At 47.9% G+C, this 23,085-nt stretch overlaps 1 protein-coding gene across 1 annotated transcript in view; it reads left to right on the top strand.

Moving 5' to 3' along the window:
* slc6a5 (solute carrier family 6 member 5) overlaps window positions 1-23,085 on the top strand; it is an 85,420-nt gene that overhangs the window by 49,910 nt on the left and 12,425 nt on the right. The window contains exons 8-9 of the mRNA XM_067993538.1: window positions 16,605-16,717; window positions 22,383-22,514. Of these exons, the coding sequence (XP_067849639.1) occupies window positions 16,605-16,717; window positions 22,383-22,514 (245 nt within the window). The remainder of the gene's footprint in view (window positions 1-16,604; window positions 16,718-22,382; window positions 22,515-23,085) is intronic.

Genomic DNA, 23,085 nt, shown 5'->3' with positions numbered 1-23,085 from the left:
ATCCACACACACCCTCAACATCAACACACACCCAACATCAACACACACCCCCAACATCAACACACACCCCCAACATCAACACACACCCTCAACATCCACACACACCCTCAACATCACACACACCCTCAACATCAACACACACCCAACATCCACACACACCCCCAACATCCACACACACCCCCAACATCTACACACACCCCAACATCAACACACACCCCCAACATCAACACACACCCCCAACATCAACACACACCCCCAACATCAACACGCACCCCCAACATCAACACACACCCTCAACATCAACACACACCCCCAACATCCACACACACCCTCAACATCCACACACACCCTCAACATCAACACACACCCACATCAACACACACCCCCAACATCAACACACACCCCCAACATCAACACACACCCCCAACATCAACACGCACCCCCAACATCAACACGCACCCTCAACATCAACACACACACCCCCAACATCCACACACACCCTCAACATCCACACACACCCTCAACATCAACACACACCCAACATCAACACACACCCCAACATCCACACACACACCCCAACATACACACACACACCCAACATCCACACACACACCCAACAAACACACACACACCCAACATCCACACACACCCCCAACATCCACACACACCCCCAACATCAACACACACCCCAACATCAACACACACCCCCAACATCCACACACACACCCCCAACATACACACACACACCCAACATCCACACACACCCCCAACATCCACACACACCCCCAACATCAACACACACCCCAACATCAACACACACCCCCAACATCAACACACACCCCCAACATCAAAACACACACCCAACATCAACACACACCCCCAACATCCACACACACCCCAACATCCACACACACCCCCAACATCAACACACACCCCCAACATCCACACACACCCCCAACATCCACACACACCCCCAACATCCACACACACCCCCAACATCAACACACACCCCAACATCAACACACACCCCAACATCAACACACACCCCCAACATCCACACACACCCAACATCCACACACACCCCCAACATCAACACACACACCCAACATCAACACACACACCCCCAATATCCACACACACCCTCAACATCAACACACACCCTCAACATCAACACACACCCTCAACATCAACACACACACCAACATCAACACACACCCCCAACATCAACACACCCCAACATCAACACACCCCCAACATCAACACACACCCCCAACATCAACACACACCCTCAACATCAACACACCCCCAACATCAACACACACCCCCAACATCAACACACACCCCCAACATCAACACACACCCTCAACATCAACACACCCTCAACATCAACACACACCCTCAACATCAACACACCCTCAACATCAACACACCCTCAACATCACACACACCCCCAACATCAACACACACCCCCAACATCAACACACACCCTCAACATCAACACACACCCCCAACATCAACACACACACCCCCAACATCAACACACACCCTCAAGATCCACACACACCCCCAACATCAACACACCCCCAACATCAACACACACCCCCAACATCAACACACCCCCAACATCAACACACACCCCCAACATCAACACACACCCCCAACATCCACACACACCCTCAACATCAACACACACCCCCAACATCCACACACACCCCAACATCAACACACACACCCAACATCAACACACACACCCCCAACATCCACACACCCCCAACATCAACACACACCCCCAACATCAACACACACCCCCAACATCAACACACACCCTCAACATCAACACACACCCCCAACATCAACACACACCCTCAACATCAACACACACCCTCAACATCAACACACACCCCCAACATCCACACACCCCAACATCAACACACACCCCCAACATCAACACACACCCCCAACATCAACACACACCCCCAACATCAACACACACCCTCAACATCAACACACACCCTCAACATCCACACACACCCTCAACATCCACACACACCCCAACATCAACACACACCCTCAACATCAACACACACACCCTCAACATCAACACACACCCCCAACATCAACACACACCCTCAACATCAACACACACCCCCAACATCCACACACACCCTCAACATCAACACACACCCTCAACATCAACACACACCCCCAACATCAACACACACCCTCAACATCAACACACACCCCCAACATCCACACACACCCCCAACATGAACACACACCCGCAACATCCACACACACACCCTCAACATCAACACACACCCCCAACATCAACACACACCCCCAACATCAACACACACCCTCAACATCAACACACATCCCCAACATCAACACACACCCTCAACATCAACACACACCCCCAACATCAACACACACCCTCAACATCAACACACACCCCCAACATCAACACACACCCTCAACATCAACACACACCCTCAACATCAACACACACCCCCAACATCCACACACCCCCAACATCAACACACACCCCCAACATGAACACACACCCGCAACATCAACACACACCTCAACATCCACACACACCCTCAACATCAACACACATCCCCAACATCAACACACACCCTCAACATCAACACACACCCCCAACATCAACACACAACCTCAACATACACACACACCCCAACATGAACACACACCCGCAACATCAACACACATCCCCAACATCAACACACACCCAACATCCACACACACACCCAACATCAACACACACCCTCAACATCCACACACACCCCCAACATCAACACACACCCTCAACATCAACACACACCCCCAACATCCACACACACCCCCAACATGAACACACACCCGCAACATCAACACACATCCCCAACATCAACACACACCCAACATCCACACACACACCCAACATCAACACACACCCTCAACATCAACACACACCCAACATCAACACACACCCTCAACATCAACACACACCCTCAACATCAACACACACCCCCAACATCCGCACACACCCTCAACATCCACACACACCCAACATCAACACACACCCCCAACATCAACACACACCCCCAACATCCACACACACCCCAACATCCACACACACCCTCAACATCCACACACACCCAACATCCACACACACCCTCAACATCAACACACACCCAACATCAACACACACCCCCAACATCAACACACACCCCCAACATCAACACACACCCCCAACATCAACACACCCCCAACATCAACACACACCCTCAACATCAACACACACCCTCAACATCCACACACACCCCCAACATCCACACACACACTCAACATCAACACACACCCAACATCAACACACACCAACATCCACACACACCCCCAACATCCACACACACCCTCAACATCAACACACACCCAACATCAACACACACCCCCAACATCCACACACACCCTCAACATCCACACACACCCCCAACATCAACACACACCCAACATCAACACACACCCCCAACATCCACACACACCAACATCCACACACACCCTCAACATCCACACACACCCCCAACATCCACACACACCCTCAACATCAACACACACCCCCAACATCAACACACACCAACATCAACACACACACCCAACATCAACACACACCCCCAACATCAACACACACCCCCAACATCCACACACACCCAACATCCACACACACCCTCAACATCCACACACACCCCAACATCAACACACACCCTCAACATCAACACACACCCCCAACATCCACACACACCCCCAACATCCACACACACCCCAACATCAACACACACACCCAACATCCACACACACCCCCAACATCAACACACACACCCAACATCCACACACACCCCCAACATCCACACACACCCCCAACATCCACACACACCCCAACATCAACACACACACCCAACATCCACACACACCCCCAACATCAACACACACACCCAACATCCACACACACCCCCAACATCCACACACACCCCCAACATCAACACACACCCCAACATCAACACACACCCTCAACATCCACACACACCCCAACATCAACACACACAGTCAACATCAACACACACCCCCAACATCCACACACACCCCCAACATCAACACACACAGTCAACATCAACACACACCCTCAACATCCACACACACCCCAACATCAACACACACACCCAACATCCACACACACCCCCAACATCCACACACACCCCCAACATCAACACACACCCCCAACATCAACACACACCCTCAACATCCACACACACCCCCAACATCAACACACACACCAACATCCACACACACCCCCAACATCCACACACACCCTCAACATCAACACACACCCAACATCAACACACACACCCAACATCAACACACACCCCCAACATCCACACACACCCTCAACATCCACACACACCCCCAACATCAACACACACCCAACATCAACACACACCCCCAACATCAACACACACCCTCAACATCCACACACACCCCCAACATCAACACACACCCCCAACATCAGCACACACCCCCAACATCCAACACAACCCCAACATACACACACACCCCAACATCAACACACACCCCCAACATCCACACACACCCCCAACATCAACACACACCCTCAACATCCACACACACCCCAAAATCCACACACACCCCCAACATCCAAACACACCCCCAACATCAACACACACCCCCAACATCAACACACACCCAACATCAACACACACCCAACATCAACACACACCCCCAACATCAACACACACCCAACATCAACACACACCCAACATCAACACACCCCCAACATCAACACACACCCCCAACATCAACACACACCCAACATCAACACACACCCTCAACATCAACACACACCCTCAACATCCACACACACCCTCAACATCAACACACATCCCCAACATCAACACACCCCCAACATCAACACACACCCCCAACATCAACACACACCCAACATCAACACACACCCTCAACATCAACACACACCCTCAACATCACACACACCCTCAACATCAACACACACCCTCAACATCAACACACACCCTCAACATCCACACACACCCTCAACATCAACACACACCCCCAACATCAACACACACCCCCAACATCAACACACACCCTCAACATCAACACACACCCTCAACATCCACACACACCTCAACATCAACACACATCCCAACATCAACACACACCCCCAACATCAACACACACCCCAACATCCACACACGCCCCCAACATGAACACACGCCCGCAACATCAACACACATCCCCAACATCAACACACACCCAACATCCACACACACACCCAACATCAACACACACCCTCAACATCAACACACACCCAACTCAACACCCACATCCTCAACTCAACACACACCTCAACATCTACACACTCAACATCATCACACACCCTCAACATCACACACACCCTCAACATCAACACACACCCTCAACATCACACACACACCCTCAACATCAACACACACCCAACATCAACACACACCCTCTACATCAACACACACCCTCATCATCACACACCCTCAACATCAACACACACCCCCAACATCAACACACACCCCAACAACACACACACCCCAACATCAACACACACCCCTCAACATCAACACACCCCAACATCAACACACACCCCCAACATACACACACACCCCCAACATCCACACACACCCCCAACATCAACACACCCCCAACATCAACACACACCCCCTACATCAACACACACCCTCAACATCAACACACACCCCCAACATCCACACACACCCCCAACATCAACACACACCCCCAACATCAACACACACCCCCAACATCAACACACACCCTCAACATCACACACACCCCCAACATCAACACACACCCCAACATTCAACACACACCCCCAACATCAACACACACCCTCAACATCCACACACACCCCAACATCAACACACACCCTCAACATCAACACACACCCCCAACATCAACACACCCCCAACATCAACACACACCCCCAACATCAACACACACCCCCAACATCAACACACACCCCAACATCAACACACACCCTCAACATCAACATACACCCCCAACATCAACACACACCCTCAACATCAACACACACCCTCAACATCACACACACCCCCAACATCCACACACACCCTCAACATCAACACACACCCAACATCAACACACACCCTCAACATCCACACACACCCTCAACATCAACACACACCCTCAACATCAACACACACCCTCAACATCAACACACACCCTCAACATCCACACACACCCCAACATCAACACACACCCTCAACATCCACACACACCCCCAACATCAACACACCCCCAACATCAACACACACCCCAACATCAACACACACCCCCAACATCAACACACACCCCCAACATCAACACACACCCCCAACATCAACACACACCCCAACATCAACACACACCCCCAACATCAACACACACCCTCAACATCCACACACCACTCCCCAACATCAACACACACCCCAACATCAACACACACCCCCAACATCAACACACACCCTCTACATCACACACACCCTCACATCACACACACCCCCAACATCAACACACACCCCAACATCAACACACACCCTCAACATCAACACACACCCCCAACATCCACACACACCCCCAACATCCACACACACCCCCAACATCAACACACACCCTCAACATCAACACACACCCCCAACATCAACACACACCCCCAACATCACACACACCCTCAACATCAACACACACCCCAACATCAACACACACCCCAACATCAACACACCCCCAACATCAACACACACCCCCAACATCCACACACACCCCCAACAGCAACACACACCCCAACATCAATACACACCCCCAACATCACACACACCCCCAACATCTACACACACCCCAACATCACACACACCCCCAACATCAACACACACCCTCAACATCCACACACACCCCCAACATCAACACACACCCCAACATCAACACACACCCTCAACATCCACACACACCCCCAACATCAACACACACCCCCAACATCCACACACACCCCAACATCAACACACACCCCCAACATCAACACACACCCTCAACATCCACACACACCCCCAACATCAACACACACCCCCAACATCAACACACACCCTCAACATCACACACACCCCAACATCAACACACACCCTCAACATCCACACACACCCCAACATCAACACACACCCCCAACATCAACACACACCCTCAACATCACACACACCCTCAACATCCACACACACCCTCAACATCAACACACACCCCCAACATCAACACACACACCCCAACATCAACACACACCCCCAACATCAACACACACCCTCAACATCCACACACACCCCAACATCCACACACACCCTCAACATCACACACACCCCAACATCAACACACACCCCCAACATCTAACACACACCCTCAACATCAACACACACCCTCACATCACACACACCTCAACATCAACACACACCCCCAACATCAACTCACACCCCCAACATCAACACACACCCCCAACATCCACACACACCCCTACATCCACACACACCCCAACATCAACACACACCCCCAACATCACACACACACCCCCAACATCAACACACACCCCCAACATCACACACACCCTCAACATCAACACACACCCCCAACATCCACACACACCCCAACATCAACACACACCCTCAACATCAACACACACCCTCAACATCCACACACACCCCCAACATCAACACACACCCTCAACATCCACACACACCCCTCAACATCAACACACACCCTCAACATCCACACACACCCTCAACATCAACACACACCCCCAACATCAACACACACCCTCAACATCAACACACACCCCCAACATCCACACACACACCCCAACATCCACACACACCCTCAACATCAACACACACCCTCAACATCAACACACACCCTCAACATCCACACACACCCTCAACATCCACACACACCCCAACATCAACACACACCCTCACATCCACACACACCCTCAACATCAACACACACCCTCAACATCAACACACACCCCCAACATCAACACACACCCCCAACATCAACACACACCCCCAACATCAACACACACCCCAACATCCACACACACCCTCAACATCAACACACACCCAACATCAACACACACCCCCAACATCAACACACACCCCCAACATCAACACACACCCCCAACATCAACACACACCCCAACATCCACACACACCCTCAACATCAACACACACCCCCAACATCAACACACACCCCCAACATCAACACACACCCCAACATCAACACACACCCCCAACATCAACACACACCCTCAACATTCAACACACACCCTCAACATCAACACACACCCTCAACATCAACACACCCCCCAACATCAACACACACCCCCAACATCAACACACCCCCAACATCAACACACACCCTCAACATCATCACACCCTCACATCAACACACCCCCAACATCAACACACACCCTCAACATCAACACACACCCCCAACATCAACACACCCCAACATCAACACACACCCTCAACATCAACACACACCCCAACATCAACACACCCCAACATCAACACACACCCTCAACATCCACACACACCCCAACATCAACACACCCCCAACATCAACACACCCCCAACATCAACACACACCCCCAACATCAACACACACCCCAACATCAACACACACCCCCAACATCAACACACACCCTCAACATCACACACACCCCAACATCAACACACACCCTCACATCAACACACACCCCCAACATCAACACACACCCCCAACATCAACACACACCCCAACATCAACACACACACCCAACATCACACACACCCTCAACATCAACACACACCCCCAACATCAACACACACCCCCAACATCAACACACACCCCCAACATCAACACACACCCTCAACATCCACACACACCCCACATCACACACCCCCCAACATCCACACACACCCCAACATCAACACACACCCCAACATCAACACACACCCCCAACATCAACACACACCCTCAACATCCACACACACCCCCAACATCAACACACACCCTCAACATCACACACACCCCCAACATCAACACACCCCCAACATCAACACACACCCCCAACATCCACACACCCCAACATCAACACACACCCCCAACATCAACACACACCCCCAACATCAACACACACCCCCAACATCAACACACACCCCCAACATCAACACACACCCCAACATCCACACACACCCTCAACATCCACACACACCCCAACATACACACACACCCCAACATCAACACACACCCTCAACATCAACACAAACCCCCAACATCAACACACACCCTCAACATACACACACACCCCCAACATCAACACACACCCCAACATCAACACACACCCCCAACATCAACACACACCCCCAACATCAACACACACCCCCAACATCAACACACACCCTCAACATCCACACACACCCTCCAACATACACACACACCCCCAACATCAACACACACCCTCAACATCAACACAAACCCCCAACATCAACACACACCCTCAACATACACACACACCCTCAACATCAATACAAACCCTCAACATCAACACACACCCTCAACATACACACACACCCTCAACATCAACACAAACCCACCAACATCAACTCACAACCCCAACAATCAACACAAACCCCAACATCAACACACACACCCTCAACATCAACACACACCCTCAACATCAACACACACCCCAACATCAACACACACCCCCAACATCAACACACACCCTCAACATCAACACACACCCTCAACATCAACACACACCCACATCAACACACACCCTCAACATCAACACACACACCCAACATCCACACACACCCCCAACATCAACACACACCCTCAACATCCACACACACCCTCAACATCAACACACACCCCAACATCAACACACACCCTCAACATCAACACACACACCCAACATCCACACACACCCCAACATCAACACACACCCCCTACATCAACACACACCCTCAACATCAACACACACCCCCAACATCAACACACACCCCCAACATCCACACACACCCTCAACATCAACACACACCCTCAACATCAACACACACACCCAACATCAACACACACCCAACATCAACACACACCCCAACATCAACACACCCCCAACATCAACACACACACCCAACATCCACACACACCCTCAACATCAACAACACCCTCAACATCAACACACACACCCAACATCAACACACACCCAACATCAACACACACCCCAACATCAACACACCCCAACATCTACTACACACACCCCAACATCATCAACACTCACCGCAACATCAACACACACCCCAACATCAACACACACCCCAACATCAACACACACCCCTCAACATCAACACACACCCTCAACATCAACACACACACCCAACATCAACACACACCCCAACATCAACACACACACCCAACATCAACACACACCCCAACATCAACACACACCCTCAACATCAACACACACCCCCAACATCAACACACACCCCAACATCAACACACACCCTCAACTTCAACACACACACCCAACATCAACACACACCCTCAACATCAACACACACCCTCAACATCAACACACACCCCAACATCAACACACACACCCAACATCACACACACCCCCAACATCCACACACACCCTCAACATCAACACACACACCCAACATCAACACACACCCCAACATCAACACACACCCCCAACATCAACACACACCCTCAACATCAACACACACCCCAACATCAACACACACACCCAACATCAACACACCCCCAACATCAACACACACCCCTCAACATCAACACACACACCCAACATCAACACACCCCCAACATCAACACACACCCTCAACATCAACACACACACCCAACATCAACACACACCCTCAACATCAACACACCCTCAACATCAACATCACACCCCCAACATCAACACACACCCTAACATCAACACACCCCCAACATCAACACACACCCCAACATCAACACACACCCTCAACATCAACACACACCCCAACATCACACACACCCTCACATCAACACACACCCAACATCCACACACACACCCAACATCAACACACCCCCAACATCAACACACACCCTCAACATCAACACACACACACCCAACATCAACACACCCCCCCAACATCAACACACACCCTCAACATCAACACACACCCCCAACATCAACACACCCCCAACATCAACACACACCCTCAACATCAACACACACCCCCAACATCAACACACCCCCAACATCAACACACACCCTCAACATCCACACACACCCCAACATCAACACACCCCCAACATCAACACACACCCTCAACATCAACACACACCCCCAACATCAACACACACCCCCAACATCAACACACACCCCCAACATCAACACACACCCTCAACATCCACACACACCCCCAACATCAACACACACCCTCAACATCAACACACACCCCCAACATCAACACACACCCCAACATCAACACACACCCCCAACATCAACACACACACCCAACATCCACACACACCCTCAACATCAACACACACCCCAACATCAACACACACCCCCAACATCAACACACACCCCCAACATCAACACACACCCTCACATCCACACACACCCCAACATCAACACACACCCTCAACATCCACACACACCCCAACATCAACACACACCCCCAACATCAACACACACCCCCAACATCAACACACACCCTCAACATCCACACACACCCCCAACATCAACACACACCCTCAACATCCACACACACCCCCAACATCAACACACACCCCCAACATCAACACACACCCCCAACATCCACACACACCCCCAACATCAACACACACCCCCAACATCAACACACACCCCCAACATCAACACACACCCCCACATCAACACACACCCCCAACATCAACACACACCCCAACATCCACACACACCCTCAACATCCACACACACCCCCAACATACACACACACCCCCAACATCAACACACACCCTCAACATCAACACAAACCCCAACATCAACACACACCCTCAACATACACACACACCCCAACATCAACACACACCCCCAACATCAACACACACCCCAACATCAACACACACCCCAACATCAACACACACCCCCAACATCAACACACACCCTCAACATCCACACACACCCCAACATACACACACACCCCCAACATCAACACACACCTCAACATCAACACAAACCCCCAACATCAACACACACCCTCAACATACACACACACCCTCAACATCAATACAAACCCCAACATCAACACACACCCTCAACATACACACACACCCTCAACATCAACACAAACCCCCAACATCAACACAAACCCCCAACATCAACACAAACCCCCAACATCAACACACACCCTCAACATCCACACACACCCCCAACATCAACACACACCCTCAACATCAACACACACCCCCAACATCAACACACACCCTCAACATCAACACACACCCTCAACATCCACACACACCCTCAACATCAACACACACCCTCAACATCAACACACACACCCAACATCCACACACACCCCCAACATCAACACACACCCTCAACATCCACACACACCCTCAACATCAACACACACCCCCAACATCAACACACACCCTCAACATCAACACACACACCCAACATCCACACACACCCCCAACATCAACACACACCCCCTACATCAACACACACCCTCAACATCAACACACACCCCCAACATCAACACACACCCCCAACATCCACACACACCCTCAACATCAACACACACCCTCAACATCAACACACACACCCAACATCAACACACACCCAACATCAACACACACCCCAACATCAACACACCCCCAACATCAACACACACACCCAACATCCACACACACCCTCAACATCAACACACACCCTCAACATCAACACACACACCCAACATCAACACACACCCAACATCAACACACACCCCCAACATCAACACACCCCCAACATCACACACACACCCAACATCAACACACACCCTCAACATCAACACACACACCCAACATCAACACACACCCAACATCAACACACACCCTCAACATCAACACACACCCTCAACATCAACACACACACCCAACATCAACACACCCCCAACATCAACACACACACCCAACATCAACACACACCCAACATCAACACACACCCTCAACATCAACACACACCCCCAACATCAACACACACCCTCAACATCAACACACACCTCAACTTCAACACACACACCCAACATCAACACACACCCTCAACATCCACACACACCCTCAACATCAACACACACACCCAACATCAACACACACACCCAACATCAACACACACCCCCAACATCCACACACACCCTCAACATCAACACACACACCCAACATCAACACACACACCCAACATCAACACACACACCCAACATCAACACACACCCTCAACATCAACACACACCCTCAACATCAACACACACACCCAACATCAACACACCCCCAACATCAACACACACCCCCAACATCAACACACACACCCAACATCAACACACCCCCAACATCAACACACACCCTCAACATCAACACACACACACCCAACATCAACACACACCCTCAACATCAACACACACCCTCAACATCAACACACACCCCCAACATCAACACACACCCCTAACATCAACACACACCCCCAACATCAACACACACCCCCAACATCAACACACACCCTCAACATCAACACACACCCCCAACATCCACACACACCCTCAACATCAACACACACCCAACATCCACACACACACCCAACATCCACACACACCCCCAACATCCACACACACCCCCAACATCCACACACACCCCAACATCACACACACCCCCAACATCCACACACACCCTCAACATCAACACACACCCAACATCAACACACACCCCCAACATCAACACACACCCCCAACATCAACACACACCCCCAACATCAACACACACCCTCAACATCAACACACACCCTCAACATCCACACACACCCCCAACATCAACACACACCCAACATCAACACACACACCCAACATCAACACACCCCCAACATCAACACACACCCTCAACATCAACACACACCTCAACATCAACACACACCCTCAACATCAACACACACACCCAACATCAACACACCCCCAACATCAACACACACCCTCAACATCAACACACACACCCAACATCAACACACACCCAACATCAACACACACCCCCAACATCAACACACACCCCCAACATCAACACACACACCCAACATCAACACACACACCCTCAACATCAACACACACCCCCAACATCCACACACACCCCCAACATCCACACACACCCTCACATCAACACACACACCCCCAACATCAACACACACCCAACATCAACACACACCCCCAACATCAACACACCCCCAACATCTACACACCCTCAACATCAACACACACCCTCAACATCAACACACACCCCCAACATCCACACACACCCCCAACATCCACACACACCCTCAACATCAACACACACCCCTAACATCAACACACACCCCCAACATCAACACACACCCCCAACATCAACACACACCCTCAACATCAACACACACCCCAACATCACACACACCCTCAACATCAACACACACCCTCAACATCAACACACACCCCCAACATCAACACACACCCCCAACATCAACACACACCCCAACATCAACACACACCCCCAACATCAACACACACCCCAACATCAACACACACCCTCAACATCAACACACACCCCCAACATCACACACACCCCCAACATCCACACACACCCCCAACATCCACACACACCCCCAACATCCACACACACCCCCAACATCAACACGCACCCCCAACATCCACACACACCCCCAACATCCACACACCCTAAACATCAACACACACCCCCAACATCCACACACACACAACACCCACAGAAAATGCACACAAACGGCATTACCATCGCCAAATCCCCACCATCAACATACTGGGGGTCACCATTGACCAGAAACTTAACTGGACCACCCACATAAATATTGTGGCTACAAGAGCAGATCAGAGGCTGGTTATTCTGCGGCAAATGACTCACCTCCTGATTCCCCAACGCCTTTCCACCATCGTCAAGGCACAAGTCAGGAGTGTGATGGAATACTCGCCACTTGCCTGGATGAGTGCAGTTCTCAAAATACTCATGAAGCTTGACACCATCCAGGATAAATGAGCCCGCTTGATTGGCACCCCATCCACCACCCTAAACATTCACTCCCTTCACCACCGGCGCACAGTGGCTGCAGTGAGTACCATCCACAGGATGCACTGCACCAACTTGCCAAGGTTTCTTCGACAGCACCTCCCAAACCCGTGACCTCTACCAACTGGAAGAACAAGGGTAGCAGGCACTTGGGAACACCACCACCTGCACGTTCCCCTCCATGTCACACACCATCCTGACTTGGAAATATATCGCCATTCCTGCATCATCGCTGTGTCAAAATCCTGGAAGTTCCTACCTAACAGCACTGTGGGAGAACCTTCACCACACGGACTGCAGCGGTTCAAGAAGGCGGCTCACCACCACCTTCTCAAGGGCAATTAGGGATGGGCAATAAATGCCGGCCTTGCCAGCGACACCCACATCCCATGAATGAATAAAAGGAAACACACACACACACACATCCACACACACCCCCAACATCCACACACACAATATCCACACACAGAACAGCACACTCACCCTATGTCCACATTTGTAATACACACACACACACACACACACACACACACATAAAAACATTAAAGGCTGCCAGCCTTCAGATGTCAGTGGAGGCATCCTTCGTGCCAAAAAGATAAGCAAAGTCCTGCGAAAGTGCCCTCAGAACGCAGCCATGCACAGGTGTCATGGAAAGATCAAGTTCTTAGTCGAATTTTATTTTCCAACCTCTAAGGTATTAAATATTTGGGTTTATTTTGTGAAATAAAATACAGCACTGTGAGTAAAATACCACATGAGGGCAGCCTGAAACAGTTTGTGCTTTCACTGACTGCTGAGTCTGATCGCCTCTGAGCATTTAATCACATTTAAATCAAATTCAGTTTTCTTCTTTCATTTCTAATTTGTTTCACATATCAAATGTTTTCTTTTAAGCTTGAACTGGTTGAAAACTTCGGGTCCTCCCCCAAACAGGCATGATTCCCAGGTGGAGATGCTTGGGAGCCCACATCTTGTACGTTAATGACCTTTGGACCAGAAATGTGCCCAAGGTCATAAGGGCATCTTAACGGAAGACAGAAGTCCTAGCCCTAGTGGTGATATGCCCCAGTCAGGGCAAGGTGGCAGTGGTAGAAAGTCCCGTTCATCATTTGTTGCCGAGGTTATATTTTACAAGTGCAATTCTTTGTGTGTTTTAGGTCCAGGTATTGCATTTGTTGTGTATCCAGAGGCTTTAACCAGGCTTCCTTTATCTCCGTTCTGGGCTATCATTTTCTTTTTGATGCTTCTTACACTCGGACTGGACACGATGGTAAGTCACAGCCCACCTATGACTGACCTGCAGTCATTTTGTTTACCCAAGATGTGCATGAATTGTTATTTTGTCCTTTCGGAGTCTCGGGTCAGGTGTTAAGTGAAGACAGCATCATCCACATGCACTAGCACCCTGCTCACAGATCTCATGGTTATCTCTGTTCTATTTTTTTCCTCTTTACTGATTAATTTGCATTTTGGGGTGATTTATTTTGTGCTCATACATCGCAAGATGAAAGGCATCATTACAGCACTGGGGGTTGGAATATCTTTTCCACTTCTGATACTCAATCTTAATACCCAGGTCATGGAAACATGGGCTAACTGTGGGGTAAACTATTCTGTACCCTGTTAACAGAGTGCCTAAACCACCAACCGCAGAAAAACACTCTCTCATGCATCCCTGTCACACTTCCATTTCGCTCACCAACCATTCTTGTGGCCTTTCTGAATTAAATTTCCAGTTAATGCCAAATTCTCGGCAATTTGTGGTACAGTGTTATAACCACTAGAATCTCACCTCACACCACTCAAACTTACAGATAAGAGACTTTGGAATAAATTTATCAATGCAACAGTCCCAGTGAGGAGCCATGTTTGAAGGGAGTGTGAATTGGAGACAGGCAACTATTCTCTGACTTGTGCTCCCTTCGAACGCAAGCCGTTGCTGAGAGTGCAGAATCAGCTAATTCACCCTTTTGATCTCAGCTTTTGGATTACATTTAAATTCAGACCATAGAGATGAAGGGGCATTGTTTTGACTCATTGCACCACCGGTTGTATTAATATGGAACTATAACTAATATAATATAATAAATATATATAATATAATTTAATATAATCAATATATTTTAATTTAATTAATATGATAATATATCACACTAATAGTAATCTAATTCTTCAAATCAAAAAGTAAATGAAAAGCACATTTAATATCCTGGTAAATTGCTAATTAATGTCACATTCTGGGCAATTTGAGGTACTTGTGGCCTTATCACCATTAGAAATCTGTAACATTGCTGATGGGACATACTAGGACCTGGAATGTGGTTTTGATGTGTACTCCCTAAATGTGATGATGGCTCACCCATTATTGCAATTCAGCAAGCTTACTGAAGGAATACATCACATGACTGAGTTGAGGTAAAAATATTATATAACCACTGATATTACATAACTACTGATACTGAAAGGTACATGCCTCGCAGATTTACTGGTTATAACGCTCTTTAACTACCAAAATTTACAAAATTTGTTTCAGGTGCAAGTAACTGTTATTCTCGTCCTATCACAACAACAACTTGCATTTATATAATGCCTTTAAAGTAGGAAAACATCTCAAGGCCCTTCACAGGAGCGTAATCAGACAAAAATTGACACCGAACCATAGAAGGAGATACTGCACAGTGGATGTGCAGACGTTTGTAGGAGACAAAATAGGAGCAATTTTAACCTAACCTGCCTGGCAGGAAGCACACAGGTTCAGGTCGAAAACTTGCTTTACACCTCGCAAATCGAGTGTAAAATCGGGCAGGGTGTAAAATGAGTTTCCGATCCAAACTTGTTCACTTCCTGCCAGGGGGGTTAAGCTCAGATGATCCCCAATATCTTTTAAAAACATATAAATAACTAAGAAAAATAAGCAAGGCTTTGGAGAGGGAGGAGCAAGAATAACCAAATAATTATGGTGGTTCTTTGGTTCTTACTGGAGATGTTGTTGGTGTAGCACTGTCCAGGGATGGTTTCTCCAGTGTCTGGTCTTCAGTGACCAGTATTGGAACAGATGGGCAATTGTTTTGGTCCAGGTCTGGCTGACTGACTGACTCCAGTCAGAGCCAGAGGGCAATATCCATGAGGGAGTATCGGAAGTCAGTATCAAAGCTTCATAACCATTCCCTTCTGGCTCTGGTGTAAACATCAGCCACCCTCAATGATGCCAAAAAACATTATCCCACACACGCAGCCAGCTCAGAATTTTTACTCGACAGCGTAGAGGGAAAGAAATTAAATTTTTTTTAGTTTTGGAGTTTTTTCCCGCACCATTCACACTTCACGGTGGCGGTTTGTAAATTTTCTGCTTGATTGTCACAGTGCACTCCATGTATTGTAGTACCACAGGAGCACTGTGAAAACTACAACTCCGATGATACATATCTCCCTTCCTCGTGTGCACATATATATATTCATACACATACATACAGAACTTATCCACAGCAAGTAGAGCTGCTGATACTTTCCTACCCGATGAGTGTGTCACTTGGGTTGTAACGGTGCACTCAGGGTATTGTAGTTCAACAGCAGCAGGGCGACAATTACAATTCACATGATGCATCTCTCTCACGCATACAGAATTTGTCCACGGCAGCTGGAAACCTCAGCATCCAAACCCCCAGGTGAAATTTCAACTCAAGCCCCAGGCTCCAGACAAAAGGGCAGGCCAATGTGTGGAGAACTTATTGCAGCTGTTTATAACATTAAATAAGCAATTTTATGGATAATTTTGTTGATTGTTTTTCAGAATTTTTAAAGTTTTTGTTGTGGACCAAATGTTATTCTGTTTTATATGCACTTACTCACCAAAGTGAAAAAGGAAAATAGTGGCTGGAAACAGTGTGAAGAAATAATTTGAGAAAGTTGATTGTTTGGTTTTGTGGTGCTTAGTGGTTATTAAAAATAGTGTTGAAAAAATAGAGGGTTTTGATTACTCGGTTTTCTGTTGGTTACTCGCATTCCTCATTGGTTCTACTTGCTACTTGCAATTTAATTGTTCACGTTGAGTCAATCCAACATCAGATAAGTTGGCTGAACTGAGCTTCTGACCCTATATCCTCTCCATCACCAAGGCAGTCTACTTCCACCTCCATAACATCGCCCATCTCCACCCCTGCCTCAGCTCATTTTCTGCTGAAACCCTCATCTCCACCTTCATTACCTCTAGAATCGACTATTCCAATGCTCTCCTGGCCGGCCTCCCACCTTGCACCCTCTATAAACTTGAGCTCATCCCAAACTCTGCTGCCTATATCCTAACTCGCATCAAGTCCTGTTCACCCATAACCCCTGTGCTCACTGACCTACATTGGCTCCCAGTCCAGTAATACCTTGATTTTAAAATTTTCATCCTTGTTTTCAAATCCCTTCATGGCCTGGCCCCTCCCTATCTCTGTAACCTCTTCCAGCCCTACAAACCTCTGAGATCTCTGCACTCCTCCAATTTTGGCCTCTTGTGCATCCACGATTTTCTTCGCTCCAGCATTGGCGGCCGTGCCTTCAGCTGCCTAGGCCGTAAGCTCTCAATTCCCTTCCTAAACCTCTCTGCCTCTCTCTCTCTCCTCCTTTAAGATGCTCCTTAAAATCTACCTCTTTGATCAAGCTTTTGGTCACCTGTCCTAATATCTCCTTATGTGGCTCGGTGTCAAATTTTGTTTGATAATCGCTCCTGTGCAGCGCCTTGGGACATTTTACGAAGTTAAAGGCGCTATATAAATGCAAGTTGTTGTTATTGTTGTTGTTGTTGAGCTGTCACAGATTGTTTGCACTGTGTGATGCTTTGGGTGCCCTGATGTGCTACAGTTTTGAGGTATGGCATTACTGAAACTATACTTTCAGATTTAATGCAAAGAATGCATTCTATGGGCAAGACTTCCAATTATGTAGATATATTATAGTTTGGAAAAACCTCTTTGTCGTGCTCAGTGAGTAAGTGCAACATATTGTGTGGTCCTGTGCCTTACAGACCAGGAAGCTTAATCCTGTCTCTGAGTTTGAATGGATACTGTATTGTTATGGTTATGGTACTGGACTAGCAACCCAGAGGTTGTGAGTTCAAATCCCACCATTGCAAGTTATGAAATTGAATTCAATAGATCTGGTAATCTATGGGCTCACAAATGTTTTTCTGTCACCCCCGGCCTACATATGATTCCAGTCCACAATATATGATTAACTCTTAATGCCCTAGCGGCCTAGCAAGCCACTACAGCGGCTCAAGGAAAAGGGCAGTAGAAATAGCAATAAACGTGGCCTTGTCAGCATCGCCCTTATTCTGATGCTGTCAATGCACTTGAGCTGGAGGGGATAAAGAATCTTGTAGCTCCCACTCCTAAATCACTATCAACTGATTCCTGTTACAATGTGTGTGTGTGTATAGACGTTAGGATCTGGCTGGCTGTGATGCCCCATGCATCAATAGCCTACACATGAAGATTAACCCCTTGGACGATGTGCAACTGCTCACGAAGACCTATCCCATCATTCGTCACTGTTGGCGTGAGAGGTGGGAGAAATTGAATAATTTTTGAAGGTTTCCTAGAAGGTGACAGTTACATTACAGAAAGCTAATAGTGTTGAGTTTGAATGTAGAATTCATGTACTGATACCATCTGTTCCTCCCGATAGCCAAATTGAATTACTAACTTGAAGAGAGCACATAAAACACAGCCAGGTTGCCTATTGTTGAGTTTTGCCTGCTTTGTGAATGTTTAAAGTCAAAAGGTTTTACATCATGACATCCAGAATAGTTAAAAGTTTTGCTCCAAACCAATATTTATAAGCTCTATATCTCATTAAATTAGAATGATACAGTATAAGAAAAAACTCAAAATATTGTCATGTTGTCAACAACTGCAAATTCCTCCAAAATCTACAATCTTCTTTGTGTCTCTCCTCCAGTCAAGGGAAATAAAAGCACCTTAGCAACACATTTTTTTCTGATAACTGAGGTTTTGTATAGCGACTCAGAAAATTCACCTTTAAGACAACAAACCATTCAATTGACGGGCAGCACTCTCAGTAAAAATGTAATCTTCAGATCGGGTTCAGGCCCTTCTCACATGGAGGAGGTTGATAGTTTCTGATGTGTATCGAAGGTTTGAAGGGGAGTTAGCACATTTATAATCACAGTTCAATGTTAATCAAAAGCAAAATGCCACGGATGCTGGAAATTGGAAACAAAAACCAGAAAATGCCGGAAGCACTCAGCAGCTCAGGCAGCGTTCAACTACTCATCAGTAATATCTTCCTGTTTGGACAAAGGGTCCACACATCTGAATTTCAACAACTCTCTTCTCTCCACGGAGGCTGCCTGACCTGCAGAAGTGTTCCCAGCATTTTGTGTCTTTTTGTTCCAGCTCTATGTTGCCCTCACCACAAAAGTTGAGTTTGAACTGCATATATAAAGAAGGAAAAAGTGACTTGCATTTATTTCGCACCTTTCATGACCTCGAGATGTCCCAAAGCGCTTTACAGCCAATGAAGTACTTTTGAAGTGTTGTAGTCACTGTTGTAATGTAGGAAAATATATCACAAAAAGACTGGGGTAGATTTTCAACATGCCACTTGGGCGTAAACCTGGGGTGGCAGATCAGCCACCCGTTACAGCAACTGCCCGATTTTCATTTCCACTAATTTCAATCTGAAATTGAAAATCTACCTCACACTTTCATGTAGCTTTACTTCAAACATTAAAAATGTCACCGTCTAAGATTATGGTCTAAAGAGGGTGTTGTCTTTAAATGTTTACTTTTATGAGTACAGGCGCATTGGTAGATTTGAATAGCTCCAACCAGGAAGAAAAAATTCAAAAGTGAATAACAGTAAAGGTCAGCATTTTACAATTAAATGTATATTTATAACATATCTTTTTTTTCCCACTTAAATCCAAGTTTGCAACCATTGAGACCATTGTGACTTCAGTAGTGGATGAATTCCCTGGATACCTGCGGCCTAAGAAGCCACTGTTCACATTAGCCTGCTGTGTGGTTTTCTTTTTCATGGGCATTCCAATGGTAACCCAGGTAAGGTATTGTTCCAATTTAAGCAAATAATATTGTTTACACCACAGCTAGAAATTCCTCCATTTGTTGCTTTTGAGCACAAACGAAATGAGAACATTTTGCGAGGGCAGGGAAGGCTAGCATGTCATCCCCATCTCCCTTTCCTCCCTGCCCACTCTGGGCACCACCACACTCTTCACCCTCTGGAAGCAACACTACACTCTGGGTAAGGGCTCCTACATCTCTCCTAACGCACACCAACTGCCTTGCAGATGCCCAAAACACATTCCTCCATACTAACATCCACTCACATCTCTCACTTCTCTTCTCCCATCACAATTGCCACACACTCCTGAACTGACAGCCTTATCTTCACACATAACCTTCACCCCCTTAGCTTGCAATAAAAGACATTTTCACTTTGAATCACACTGGGCGCTTGTCTCGTGATTTGTTGGTTGTGAACGTTACAGTAAGTCAGGAAACAGACCATTCAGTAGGTTTGGGCTTCTTCACAAAGGTGGGGGTTCCAGGCAAAGTGCTGCTGGGCCAGAGAGTTGTGTTTTGGTGTCATCTGGTATAAGGATTTTTT

Source organism: Heptranchias perlo, chromosome 12, assembly GCF_035084215.1.
Source record: "Heptranchias perlo isolate sHepPer1 chromosome 12, sHepPer1.hap1, whole genome shotgun sequence".
Lineage (NCBI taxonomy): Eukaryota > Metazoa > Chordata > Chondrichthyes > Hexanchiformes > Hexanchidae > Heptranchias > Heptranchias perlo.
Note: the sequence above shows the minus strand (reverse complement) of the source record. Positions and strands in the feature narration are given on the sequence as shown.